At 39.4% G+C, this 14,248-nt stretch overlaps 1 protein-coding gene across 2 annotated transcripts in view; it reads left to right on the forward strand.

Annotated features, from left to right (window-relative positions):
- Positions 1 to 14,248, forward strand: part of ACO1 (aconitase 1) — a 68,426-nt gene that overhangs the window by 23,769 nt on the left and 30,409 nt on the right. For both annotated transcript variants that reach the window (XM_017548312.2, XM_037745620.1), the window contains exons 4-8: positions 512 to 649; positions 9,323 to 9,392; positions 9,523 to 9,706; positions 10,244 to 10,383; positions 12,046 to 12,217. In XM_017548312.2, the coding sequence (XP_017403801.1) occupies positions 512 to 649; positions 9,323 to 9,392; positions 9,523 to 9,706; positions 10,244 to 10,383; positions 12,046 to 12,217 (704 nt within the window). The remainder of the gene's footprint in view (positions 1 to 511; positions 650 to 9,322; positions 9,393 to 9,522; positions 9,707 to 10,243; positions 10,384 to 12,045; positions 12,218 to 14,248) is intronic.

Below are 14,248 nucleotides of genomic sequence, written 5' to 3' on the forward strand. Positions count from 1 at the left end.
GTTTCATTTTTCTAGAGGAGATCACCAAAATGTTATACTTTTAAGCTAAAAAGAGGGAAAGATTCATTTAACAGGAATTTGATTCACAGCCACCTTTTCTGAATTATATCCATCCTTTACATCTGGTCAAAGTTGAAGGTGTGATCTGAATGTCTTCTGCAGGTCTCTGTCAAGCCACCATGTGAATGGGAAGCACTCACAGCAGTTAGGAGTTCCAGATGTTAAGTGCCAGGGTTCCCATCGTTGCTCTGTTTAGACCGTAGCTGTTACCAAATTTAATACAGTGATAACATTGTACATAGAGATACCACCCAGTCATGGTACTTACTACCTATGTGATTTCTGCCCAAAGAAATACACTTAGAAACTTTCACTTTTCTACATCTCACCCACTGTTAGGTCCTCTGATGAGGTAGGGCCTTGTCAGTATTACCAATGGAGGCAAAAGCTGAAAAATCCAGTTACACACATTTAAGGCTTATTTTCTGCATTATTCTCTTTCTTCTCTTAGGGGTGTGCCCGCTGTGGTTGACTTCGCTGCAATGCGTGATGCTGTGAAAAAGTTAGGAGGAGATCCAGAGAAAATAAACCCTGTCTGTCCTGTTGATCTCGTAATAGATCATTCCATCCAGGTTGATTTCAACAGAAGGTGAGAGAGTAAAATGATACCTGAGTGTTCTGCTTTGTGCAAAATCTTTGAATACAAATCTTTTTAAAATGTGTATATGTAGTTAAGTAAAAGAAAATCTTTAAAAGATATCTTCTGAAAAACTCAAACTTCATATAGATTTTGCAGTAAAGATGTTGTAGGGGGAAGAATAGGTAGATTTTTTTAAAAAGTTGTTTTGACTTCTTGGGAGCAGTCTGCATTTGAATCTGGCTTGAAGTCTGGGTGAAAACACACACACATGAAATTCTGCCCTGAGAGCTTGTGAACACAAGTATGTATCAGTGCAGGTGTATGTTTGAGTTTTTTCATCCACTGGAACCTTATTTCTTTTTTGATCCCAAATAACTGTTGCATATCTATCGATCTCTACCTCTCCACGTGGATTTCCACAATGCCTATCCCTTTCTTTCTCTTTGTTTCTTCTTTTGTTTGGGATATCCTCTCCTCTCTTCCTTCCAAGTCCTACTTGTACTTTAAGGCCAGCTTAAATCTTCTATTAGGAATCCTTCACTTTCCAGCCTACTGAGCTCCCTGTTCTTCAGTTTGCCAGAAGATTTAGTGTCCTGAGTGGGCCTGTAGATTTTGAAGGGAAGTTGTTACTTGAGTTGCCTTGGTAAGTAGACTCTCAGCTCCTGAATGCAAGAGCTGAGCAGATGAATAGGCACTTAATATACTAAACTGGGTGACCTTGAAATTGTTCTTCAGTTAAGTGAGAGTCTTGGTGAGCTAAATAAAGACACCTAATTGTCTATAACATCTTTAGGTGAGGAAAAACTAAACAACTCTGAGGATAGGTATTTTTTGTGTGTTTTTGTTTTTTAAATTCATCCCCACATCCTTGGCATCCAAAGGTATGCATATTAAAATGTCTTCATTGGCCATGTGCAGTGGCTCGTGCCTGTAATCCCAGCACTGTGGAAGGCTGAGGCAGGAAGACTGCTTGAGTCTAGGAGTTTGATACCAGCCTGGCCAACATAGGGAGACCTTGTCTTTACAAATAACTTTTTAAAAATTAGTCACGTATGGTGTTGTGTGCCTGCGGTCCCAGCCACTTAGAAGGCTGAGGCAGGAGGATCACCTGAGCCTAGGAGGTTAAGCCATGCACACCAGTTGGGTGACAGAGCAAGACCCTGTGTTTTTAAAAAAAAAAAGGAAAGAAAATCTTAGGAAAGAAAACATTTTACAAAGAAGAGAACTGAACATGTGGCTATATAGTTGTGAACTAGCAACTTTGGTCTGACCTCTTAACAAACTTTAAATACTTCTTAAGCAAAGTACATGTAGCATTTGTAATCCTAGCTCATTGAAGAGATGACTTAAGTTTTGTGAGATTAGGAGTTGAGTAGTAATGGTCGATTTTCCTGACTCAGTTTATTTGAGTGAGCTTTTATCTCTAAATCTCACTCTCTAAAAGCCTTTGCTTTAAGTTGGAGGTGTTGGGAGTGAGTCTTTGGGTTAAAATGGCATCAGGATATTAAACATTGTTATATAGCCCCAGTCTTTTGTAAGATATACAAAAAGGTATAGAAAATAGTAGAATCTAAGAGAAGCACTTAGTGATTTGATAGGGCCTGTAAGAGTACCTGATGAAGTTAAACTTGGAAAAAAAAAGGATCTAGTCATTTTTGCCCTTTGGATAAAATAGCAATCAACAGCTGGGAATGAAGTCAGAAGAAACTACCATTTGTCCTTTTCTCCAAAAGGCAGAATTGGTACCAGCCAAAACCATGAAGATTTCAATGTAGAGATAGGTGTAAAAAAAATCAGCTATTGCAGTGTAACACATAACTCCAGAATCTCAGCAGCAGTCAACAATAAGAATTTATTTCTTACATGTCTATAAGTTGTTTGGGAGGTCAGATGACCTAGGTGACCACAGTTGGGCAGCTCTGGTTTGCACTGCAGTAGCTGGGTTGGCAGCTTCCATTGAACCATACATTTGCAGGGTAGCTGGGGCAACCCTGTTCCATGTGTGTTTCTTTTGGGGTCCGGGCTGAAGGAGAAAGCAGCTGTCTTGTGACCACAGAGGCTCAAGTGGGCAAGTGGAAACACACAGTATCTCTAAGGCCTAGCTTAGGACCAGCACAGCATCACTTCTGTTCATGGTGCCATTGATCAAAGCAAATCACATGGTGAGGCCAAAGCTGGGATGGGGAAATACAGTCCACCCATCTTTGGTGGAAGTAACTGCAAGATTACACAGCAAGAGTTTGGATACAGTGTGGACAATCAATTATTTTTAAGAGGCCATTATCTTAACCTAGAAGTATGACGACGTAAAGTTGTCAAAAAAAAAAAAACTGTCAGTGGGAAAAGAAATAACTTTTCCACATACAGTGCTGGGAAAATTGATTAGTGGAGGGAGCAGTTCTTAGGAATTAAAGCATAAATGTTTAAAAGTTTTACAAGGAAATATATATGTGTCAAATGTCTTAATGAGACTAAATTTAGAAGCAACAAGTGAGACAAGGAAAAACTATAAATTTAGTTACTTCAAAGTTAAGAGAAGATAACTTGAAAAATACTTGCAACAAATATGGCAATGTGTTCATATACTTAATATATAGAGTATCTATAATCCATTTAGAAAATAATAGGTTCCTGAAGATAAATGGGCAAAGGAAAGTAGATATTTCATAATAAAAGGAAATGCAAATGGTAGTAAACAGTATATAAAGGCTTTCCAATCTCACAAGTAATAAAAAAAGTAAATATTTGAGATGTCATTTTGTTATTAATATAATTGAGATTAGAAAATAAACTATGAAGGTGTTATAAGGGAGAAACTTTCATATACTGCTGATAGCACTAATAATTAGAAATGGGGATTGAAGCAATATATGTTAAGACCTTAGAAATTTCTATATTCTTTGTCCTGGAATTTTTACTTCCAGGCATACCCTTTATATCATTTATTATTATTATTTTTGAGACAGGCTCTCTGTTGCCTAGACCAGAGTGGCGTGATCACAGTTCACTGCAGCCTTAACCTCCTAGGCCCAAGCAGTCCTCTCACCTCCGCCTCCTGAGTAACTGTGATCACAGGCATGCACCACTACATATAGCTAATCTGGATAGCCGACTTCAGAAAAAGCTTAATGGCCAATAATGTTTATAAAAGTATTATTTATAAATGAAGCCTAGAAGCATTCTAAATGTCCACAAAATTTGGTTTATTAAGTTATGGTATACTCCTGAAGTGAATCATTAGGTAACCTTTAGAGTTTAATTTATGAAGTCTTTAATAACACTTAGAACATGATCACATTGTAGCTCAACGAGCCAGATGCTACACTGCACGTGTAGAGTAGCATCAGCTACATGGAAAATTATGCAGGGATTAAAAGATTGGAACGGGTGCCAAACTGCTAAGCAGTTTTCTCTGGCATTGTAACTGTTTTCATTTTCATAATAAGAAGCTATTATTTTTATAATTAAGTCACTTAAGAATATGAAACCACTCAAAAAGAAACAAAAACACCTTTATTTGCTTCCTTGGGGATGTAAGTATGTTCCTTGCAGCCTCAAAAGAAATTTAGAAAATGGTCTTTCTCCAGTTAATATTGCTAACATCTAAACCAGATAAATTCAGGATAAAGAGAAATCTACTTTGTGCCCTGAATCGATGGTTCTTAGAACAGACCATATACTTGCCAACTCTTTCCTTTCCTTTGGACTCTCAACCTGTCCAAAGGCAATGTCTTTCCCCCACCTTCTGTTTTTCCTAAATCACACGAACTCAGTTTAACGTTTTGGCTTCAAAGGGTGGAGTTTAAAATATGTGTGAGATGTTATCTATTTGAGATAGGATAAAGTCCCACTTCAGAAGTTATGAAAGTAGCCTTAAATTCATGCCCAACTTCATCTTTCTTGGAGACTTTCATTAATGTTGACGGGTTAACGTTGATTTCACTTGCCTAGAAGGTGAAAGTACAGGTAGAGACAGAATTGTAATAGTTTTCATGTATAAACTCTATTGAGTCACAATTCAAAGAGCTCATGGCTGTTAATGCATCTTGAACTTGGGTCATCACCAAGTTCACTGTAATTTTTTTTTTTTTTTTTTTTTTTTTTTTTTTTTTTTTTTTTTTTTTTTTTTTTTTTTTTTTTTTTTTTTTTTTTTTTAGACCTTGACTCTAATCAAGTGTGTTTTCAATTTTTTACAGACCTTTTCATTTATACCATGTACTGAAAATATTATGAAAACAGCAAAATCGAGGGGTGAACTTTGACCTAGATTGATAGCCAAATCTAGCAAACCTATATATATATTTTATATATATATAAAATCAAAGAGAACATTTCTTTTTTTTTTTTTTTTTTTTTTTTTTTTGAGACGGAGTTTCGCTCTTGTTACCCAGGCTGGAGTGCAATGGCGCGATCTTGGCTCACCGCAACCTCCGCCTCCTGGGTTCAGGCAATTCTCCTGCCTCAGCCTCCTGAGTAGCTGAGATTACAGGCACACGCCACCATGCCCAGCTAATCTTTTGTAGTTTTAGTAGAGACGCGGTTTCACCATGTTGACCAGGATGGTCTCGATCTCTTGACCTCGTGATCCACCCGCCTCGGCCTCCCAAAGTGCTGGGATTACAGGCGTGAGCCACCGCGCCTGGCAAGAACATTTCTTTTAGAAGCGTTTTTATTGGTGGTATTTTTTTTTTTTTTTATTTCTTGAGTTGTGGTTTTGCAATTTAGCCTCATGATCTCCTCATGTTTGTGAGGAATTAAATGTGATATCTCAGCTCTGTGAAACTGTGTGCTTTGGGCTTATTTCCAGCTCTGTTTCTAGAAATGAGCTAAAAAAAAAACTGGGTAAGGGGTGGTAGAGTAGTAAAAATCTCAGTTAAATGTTTGTAATCTCTTTGCCTAGAGTTTCAACAATACTGATTAGCTTCACACCATCTTTAGGAGTTGAAGTTCTAACTAACACATTGTGATATTTTACAAACTTACCTCACCATTTTTTTTTTCTCCAACAAGAATTTCATAACAGTTTCTGACCAGATTTCATTAATGTGAAAACTATCTCCATTGTAAATACTGTCTGTGAATTTCTGGAGCTCTGTTAAATGTAATTCTCAGAAACTGAACTACACCCAAATCTGAATTCAAATTAAATAACTAAGAAATTTCCTCTTTAGTCTGTGAGGCCATTCACATTTAGAGACCTTATTAAAAGCTCACTAGATTACACTCATTTAGGAAAGTTCTGAGTGGTAGAAAAATCTGAATACTGGTTCTATTTATTCATTCTAGTAGCTAGACAGGCTAATTGAGCCAAGCTCCACATAATAGATGTTTTGTTTTCCTGAGTAAGTAGGATTTTACCTGGAATTACTGTATCATGAAACAGTCTAAGCATTTCTGGCGTCTGCACGTCCTGTGAACATGTTGCTTCCATTAAACTGATAACCCCAACATTTTCTGGGGTAAATGTTCCCACACCAATCATTAGTCATGCTTCTGTTGTAAGAAGCTCTGCTATCCTCCTAGTGCTGGAGGGTAGAAGATAAGGTACGATGACTAGGAGTCCGTACGTGCTCACAGTATAGCAAAAGATATGGGGAGGAGGGTCAGGGGTCACATGTGGTTATAATCTCAACTGTAGTGATAGAAATCATGGTCAGAGATGTTTTCCTTTTTTAAAAAAAATTAAATCCATTTAGCAGAGCTGTTATGTGCCAGTATTTATTCCAGAAACAGGTTGTAGTTTAGAAGGAGAGAGAAATTAGTGAACACACTGCCTTCATGCAGTTGGTAAATATAGTCACCACAAAGAAGGGGCAAATCATCCTGACCTGGGGAGGCTGTGGGTTCTTCAAGGAGTGTCACCTGATCTGGATCCTGAAGTCTGTTTACCAAGGAGAGAAGAGCTGGAAAAGACATTCTACTCAGAGCAAATAGAGCGTGCAAAGGCATGAGGAAAGTGGGGGTGGGGAGAGCATGCTGGCTACAGTGTGGCTGAGGCTGAGAGCTTAGACTGGAGGATAGGAGAGGGCTTATAAAGGATGGCTGAAGAGAAGGGTTTTTAAGACAAGGACTTTGTACTTTATTAGAAAATGGGAAGCCATTGGTAGATTCAAGCTGGTGCATGATGATTTGTATTTTAGAAAATGATTCAGGTGACAGTACCAAAGGTAGATTGAATGGCCTCACAGGGCAGCTAGTTGGGAGGCTATTTCTGGAATAAATACCTTGATAGTTGTAGGTACTAAGTGGTGGGAGAAGAGGTCATTAGATATGGACAGGCAGGGAAGAGGAACAGATTTAGGAAAGAAAGCCCAGCATCAGGGTTTGACACATTGAGTTTGCCTGAAGTATTCTCGATGCACATGCCCAAAACACACTAGAAACAGATCTGATGTAGAGACAGGTGGGAACTAGAGGGATGGAGACCTCAGCATACTATTGAGAAGGTCGAGATGAGTACCTTGAGGAGTAGCTGCGTCTCATCCAGAGGGTCCACAGAATCTGCTGATGCCAGTGTCTGTACTGGTATCCTGCCTTGCTCTGCTATCCTGGGGTTTCTCCTTCCTCTCTCTTTTGCTTTTCTTGAACATGTACACACATTTACAGACACTCATTCACTCAGGCAGGGATCAGCAGACTTTTTCTAAAAAGGGCTAATAGCAAATACTTTAGGCTTTGCTGGCCATATGCTATCTCTGTCACATATTCTCTGCCTGCCCCCATGCCCCAGCCTATAAAAATATAAAAATAATCCTTTATTTGATAGTTAAGCATAGATGGGCATTGGGCCACATTTGGCCCATGGGCTAATTTGTAGACCCCTGCTTTAAGGCAGTCTCAGGAATTGATCATATTAAAGCAACTGACACTTGTCTTGGAGAATATTCATATCAAGAGAAAAAAAATCAGCATGGTAACCTTAATGTGTTTTCTATGTGGTAAATAATACATGCTTCTGGTCCTTTTCAAGGAGTGCCTGCCCATCTTGCTCAGGCTGACTCGGTGTCATCCTTCAGACTACATTGATATCATTTCGTTCTGGAAAGCATTCCAATCTCCCCAACTCCCCATCCCCAGCTGGGTTTATGGCCCGTTCTGAGTGCTCCTCTCATGGCACCCTGTACTTCCCATATCAGCAGTGATGATTACATTCTTTTGCAGTTGCCCTCTTACCAGACTCACAGCTCCAGTAGGCAGTGAGCACGCAGCTTTTGCACCATTGCATTTTCAGCATGTAGCCCATGACAGGCTCTGGAGAGGGGAGGATCAGAGTGGGTGTCAAGTAGAGTATCGTGGTTAAGGTAGAGACCCCCAGGGCCAGTCAGACCTAGGCTCAGATAACAGCACTGTGTTATTGTGTAACCTCTCTGTGCCTCAGCTGCTGCTTCTGGACATTGAGGATGACAGTGGTATTTACGTGAGGGGTTATGATGATGCATGAGTTCACATGTGTAAAGCTCTGAGCGCCCATAACGTAATGTTGCCCATTAGCTCTTGCTGTTCCTGTGGTGGTATTACTCCACTGCCGCCATTACTGCCACAGTCTCTGTAACTATGACAGGAAGGCCATGTGGTATAGGAATTAAAGGATTGTGTCAGCTCTGGAGTCAGACTGCCTGGGTTTCAATTCCAGTTCCACCATTTACTAGTTTCTGTGGTCCTGAGCTAGTTTCTTAACCTCTCCGTGTCTCAGTTTCCTCAATTGAAAAATGTGGCTATTAGTTGCACCTAACTCAAAGGGAGTTATGGAGACTATATGAGAAAATTATGGTTATATTATGGAGACTAAATGAGAAAAAAAAGCATTTAGAATAGTGGCTGGTTCCTAGTAGTGTCAATAAGTGTTAACTACTGGGTACTGGAAAGTAGTTATCCAGTACTTCATTAATTAATGTAGTCTGACTTTGGTCTTAGCTATTAATTTTACTAGCCTTTCCTGTGTTCACTCAATCCTGATAATACTCTTTATGAGCACATTCTGTGTGCTGAATCTGCAATCTTGTGACTATAACTTATTCTACCTTGACTCAAAGTAATGCAGTTTGATCTTGAAAATCCTAGAAAATCTTCTTGGTGCTATCTGTTGTCCTGATGGACCGAATGGCCTTGAGTAAATCTTAGCATATAACCTGTGGTTCACAGATGTTATCAGGTGATACCATCTTCCTCATAAACTTTGGTCCTACACACAGGAAATTGTAATTCTGTAAGGTACTGATCCTCTCGGTGTTGATAGTTTTCCGTCTCCCAACATATAGAGATGAAAATGCCAGCCCAGACACAGCCCAGGTCAGAGAGGTGTTACAGTGAGGTTATGGATGAGGAGTATAGAAGAAAGAGTTCTTTAAATGTCCAAGCTGCTGTTGTCATATAAATGTCTTGAGTCTGTTCCTAAGAGTCAGACTTTACCATTAAATCAGTTTTAACTTGAATTCACTTCATGTTTTCTGCCTTCCATATTTAAAGGCATTGTAGGAATCACTTGAACCAAACAATAATTACTCTTTTTACTTTGACTAGTTACCTCTCCTTTTCCTTATTGTAAATAGTCATGAATGAAATTCATATTATCACTCAGCAAGCACAGAGATGCAATTCCATTTTGTTTCTTCATCACCCATAAATTTGACCACTAACATGTTAAGCCTCAACATGTATACATTTAATTTTTCTCTCTGACAGGGCAGACAGTTTACAGAAGAATCAAGACCTGGAATTTGAAAGAAATAGAGAGCGATTTGAATTTTTAAAGGTATGGGCAGGGTCTGGTTCCACTGTTTGGTTTTCTGTGTATGTGGGGTACAAGGGAGAGGTGCCAGGAAGATGGGCCGAGTAGAAGTACCTCATGTGTTCATAGTGCTCTTTCCATTTGTCAATCCCAGTGGGGTTCCCAGGCTTTTCACAACATGCGGATCATTCCCCCTGGCTCAGGAATCATCCACCAGGTGAATTTGGAATATTTGGCAAGAGTGGTATTTGATCAGGATGGATATTATTACCCAGACAGCGTCGTGGGCACAGATTCACATACTACCATGATTGATGGCTTGGGCGTTCTTGGTTGGGGTGAGTGTTCTTCCAGGTTTCTATTCCATATATGCTGTTTTGGGTCATGTGCCTTAATTCACTGTGATTCCATTACATCTCAGTAACATGAATTTACATGACCACAAGTTTCAGAGAGGTATTTTTGGCAGTTTCATCACTGCTGTTTTTCCAGTGCCCAGAAAATCACTTTGCACCCAGCAGGCACTCAATAATTATGCTTGGAAGAATTAATGGGAGCAAGGGGTTAGGGATATTTAGCATACACAAAAATCACCCTGGGTGTTTGTTAAAAGGAGACTCCCAAAGCCTACTCTTCCTTGCATGTGGCACCAAGGGGATTTTGATGCAGGTGTTTGGGGGACCATGCTTTGAGAAACACTTGTTAAAAAACTCAATAAAGGAAAATAGAGAAAACCTGCTGTTTATAAAAACATAACTCTGTACCAGTTAAACATTGTAACTGGGTTTATTACCTGTTAATGACACTAAATGTATACCTGAGAGATAGAGTAAGGAGTAATGAAAGCATTCTTCTAGTCATGCCGTTCGTTGCAGGTGTCGGTGGTATTGAAGCAGAAGCTGTCATGCTGGGTCAGCCAATCAGCATGGTGCTTCCTCAGGTGATTGGCTACAGGCTGACAGGGAAGCCCCACCCTCTGGTAACATCCACTGACATTGTGCTCACCATTACCAAGGTAACGATAGGCAGCCTCTTTTGTGGTCTTGGAAAGTTACAATGACAGCTTTCCAGTGGAGGGAATACAGAAGGGAATCTAGTTTATGTTTCCATTTGCTCTAGCAATGCTAGGAAACCAGGTTGATGATTTTAAAAGGAGAGGAGATAAGAGGAGTATTCTATGTTAAGTTTAGATAATTATGTGTATTTTCCTCTAGTATTGCTGCATGGATCTTTTACTTAAATATTTTAAATTGTTAAATAGTTCAATGACACAGAAATTAAAATGGCATTCATATGCCCACCACCTAGATTTAACAGATGATACCATTTTGTCATAGTTGCTTCAGAGCTCTATATTTTTAAAGAAATAATATGTAATATCTGTGGCTAAAGCCACACTCCCTGTTTCTAGAAATAATCACTATCCTGAGGTTGTAAGAATCATCCCCATGTATGTGTTTATACTTTTACTACATTTTTTCCACATGGTTCTTCTTTTTATGTAAATAGCAAGGTAGTTCCATGAATAGACTTTGACTTTTTAAATTCTCTTCTTTGTATTATAAGTTAAATTATTGTAACAGATATGTCACCAAGCTGGAAAGTGTTAGGCTTTTTCTGTAGCTGTTATAGGAGATCATCTTTTTTTTCTGTGATTTGCTTGTTTTGTAAAAAGAAGGCCATTTCATTTTGGAAGACTCTTGCAAAAGCAATGGTTTTTAATGATCACAAACATATTTTTCTGATTTTATAATTTGGAGGTGTGGGGTCATTTGCCTGGACACACTATTGATAAAGTGCAAAAGACATTTCTCTTTGATTTAATTTTTGTGAAATTTGGAGTTAGATTTATTTGAATACCACAGCTTATCACAAATGTCTGTGGACTGTTCTTCAGTTGTGGAATAATACAGGACTTCCTCACAAAATCTGGCAAAGTCCCATATAACCAAAAGAGCCCATCTTTGTGGTTGTAGGTAGAAACTGGCTTTATGCAGAGCTACGTCAGTCACTCCTGGCTGGTGCCTTGTATGGAAAAGATATGAGGATCTTTTGGTTACATTTGACTTATACTTGTAGAATGAATTTTTTCATTATTCCTTTGAAAAGTTATTTTCTTAACTAATGCAAGTAGTTATTTAGGTTGAAAGAATTTAATATTTAGCACTTACAGACACTTCCAATCATCTCATTAGAGAAAGAATGTTTCTCATTTTGAAATACTTTTCTTAATGTCATTTGTATTTTGGGCATACTTTGTCTTTCTTTTTATAAATAAGAACTATTTGACATAATCTTAGATTTATAGGAGAGTTGGTATAAAGAGTACAGAGAATTCCTGTTATCTTTGTCCCAGCTTCCTGTGATGTTAACATCTTATATAACCATAGCACGTTGATCAAAACTAAGACATTAACATTGGTGTGGTACTCTTAACTCAGACTTTGCCAGATTTTTCAGTAATGTCCCTTTTCTGCTCCAGAATCCAATCCAGGATACCATGTTGCATTTAGTTGGCATTGCTTTTTAAGTTTTTAAAGTGATTACAAATGTGTTGGGCTAATTTATTGTTTGGGTTTGCTGACAAGACTAGTTTGTAAGAAGTGCAAGACGGTAGTTCTGCAGTTTGAATGTGGGCCGTCAAATCTCAAACTTTTCTCTTGTTTCTGCTGCTTAGCACCTCCGCCAGGTTGGGGTAGTGGGCAAATTTGTCGAGTTCTTCGGTCCAGGAGTAGCCCAGTTGTCCATTGCTGACCGAGCTACAATTGCCAACATGTGCCCAGAGTACGGAGCAACTGCTGCCTTTTTCCCAGTTGATGAAGTTAGTATCACGTATCTGGTGCAAACAGGTAAGTGAAGGGCCATGAAAGCAGAGGGCTCTTTGGAAAAGTTCCATAAAACACTGAGAATCTGAGCATTGGCTTCTGCCTCTACCCAACAGAAGGCACTGGGTTACAGTTACACAATTTTTTTTTCTCTCAATGGAGTCAAAATGGGTTTTTGGGATTTAAGGAATTAATATGAGACAGAGATGGTATGGCCAATGGAAAGAGCTCAGAGATTACAGAAGCCCCCATATTTAGACTGTTCCTCACTACTAGTGTTTTGACATCAAACAAGTGATCTTAGTAATGGTTACTGCTGTCTATGGGGTACTTGCTGTATACCAGGCACCTGGTATGTATTTGCTGTCAACCTCTTTACAGATCTGTAGGGTAGATTGATTCACTAGCTAATATTAGAGACTAATTTTAGAGAAAACGGAGGATCGAAGAGGTGTTAATACCCAAGGCTAATGAATAGCAGAGTCAGAATCCAACCCTGCAACTGCCTGGCTCCAAAAAGAAACAGCAGTCTGCAATACCCTTCTCGGGGATGTCCAAAAAATGAAATGAGGCTGGGCGTGGTGGCTCACACCTGTAATCTCAACACTTTGGGAGGCCAAGGTGGGCAGATCACCTGAGGTCAGGAGTTTGAGACCAGCCTGGCCAACACAGTGAAATTCCCAGGAGGCAGAGGTTGCAGTGAGCTGAGATTGTACCGCTGCACTCCATCCTGGGCGACAGAGAAAGACTTTGTCTCAAAAAAAAAAAAAAAAAGAAATGAGAGACTGAATGTGAAGGCATTTTAAATTGTTGACAGATCTTTAACTCTGTATATATTTGTTTAGAAATTTGACTTTTACCCAGCTACTAAGGAGGCTGAGGCAGGAGAATCGCTTGAACCCAGGAGGCGGAGGTTGCAGTGAGCCAAGATCACGCCACTGCACTCCAGCCTGGATGACAGAGTGAGACGCTTTCTGGAAAAAAAAAAAAAAAAAGAATTTGACTTTTAACTTTGAGAAGTTTTTAAAGTTTTTTTCTTAGTTTAAAAACATTAACTTCAGTCATGCATTTAGCAAATTATCAGTATCTAGTCTAGTTCCCAATGATACTGCGGTGACAAGATAAATAAAGTCCCTGCCCTCAAGTAGCTTACTTTCCAGTGAGGGGGGAAGACACTGAACAAGTGAACAAATGCATAAATGTGATAATGAAAAAGAAAGGGCAGGTGGGTGAAGTACCCCAGAGGTGCTTGCACTGATGTCTGGATGAAGTGAAGGGACAGCCATGGGAAGGGTTTCATGAGAATCTTACTCCAAATAAATCTTAGTCTTCTCCCATAGCCTAAGGAAATTCCTCAAGAAATTGTAAAGATTGCGATGAAAAGGTTTATTTAAAAAAATGTTTTTATTAAATATAACCACATTGAAATTGATTAATACATCTTTGTTCCCCCAAATGATTTTTTTTTTTTTTTTTTTTTTGAGACGGAGTCTTGCTTTGTCACCCAGGCAGGAGTACAGTGGTGCCATCTTGGCTTACTGCAACCTCCGCCTCCCAGATTCTAGCAATTCTCCTGCCTTACCCTCCTGAGTAGCTGGGACTATAGGCTCATGCCACCATGCCCAGCTAATTTTTTGTATTTTTAGTAGAGACATGGTTTCACCATGTTAGCCAGGATGGTCACAATCTCCTAGACTAGTGACCCGCCCATCTTGGCCTCCCAAAGTGCTGGGATTACAGGCGTGAACCACTGTGCCTGGCCCCCCCCCAAAGGATTTTAAGTGAAAAAGATAACTAAAAGAACAGAATAAATAATTGAGGGAATCGAGATCAGCCTGACCAACATGGTGAAACCCCCTCTCTACTACAAATACAAAAATTAGCTGGGTTTGGTGGTGAGCACCTGTAATCCCAGCTACCCAGGATGCTGAAGCGGGAGAATTGCTCGAACCGGGGAGGTGGAGGTTGCAGTGAGCTGAGATTGCACTCCAGCCTGGGCGACAGGGCGACACTCCGTCTCAAAAAAAAAAAAAAAAAAAAAATCAGATGAAGGGA

This window comes from Cebus imitator, unplaced genomic scaffold, assembly GCF_001604975.1.
Source record: "Cebus imitator isolate Cc_AM_T3 unplaced genomic scaffold, Cebus_imitator-1.0 Scaffold206, whole genome shotgun sequence".
Classification (NCBI taxonomy): domain Eukaryota; kingdom Metazoa; phylum Chordata; class Mammalia; order Primates; family Cebidae; genus Cebus; species Cebus imitator.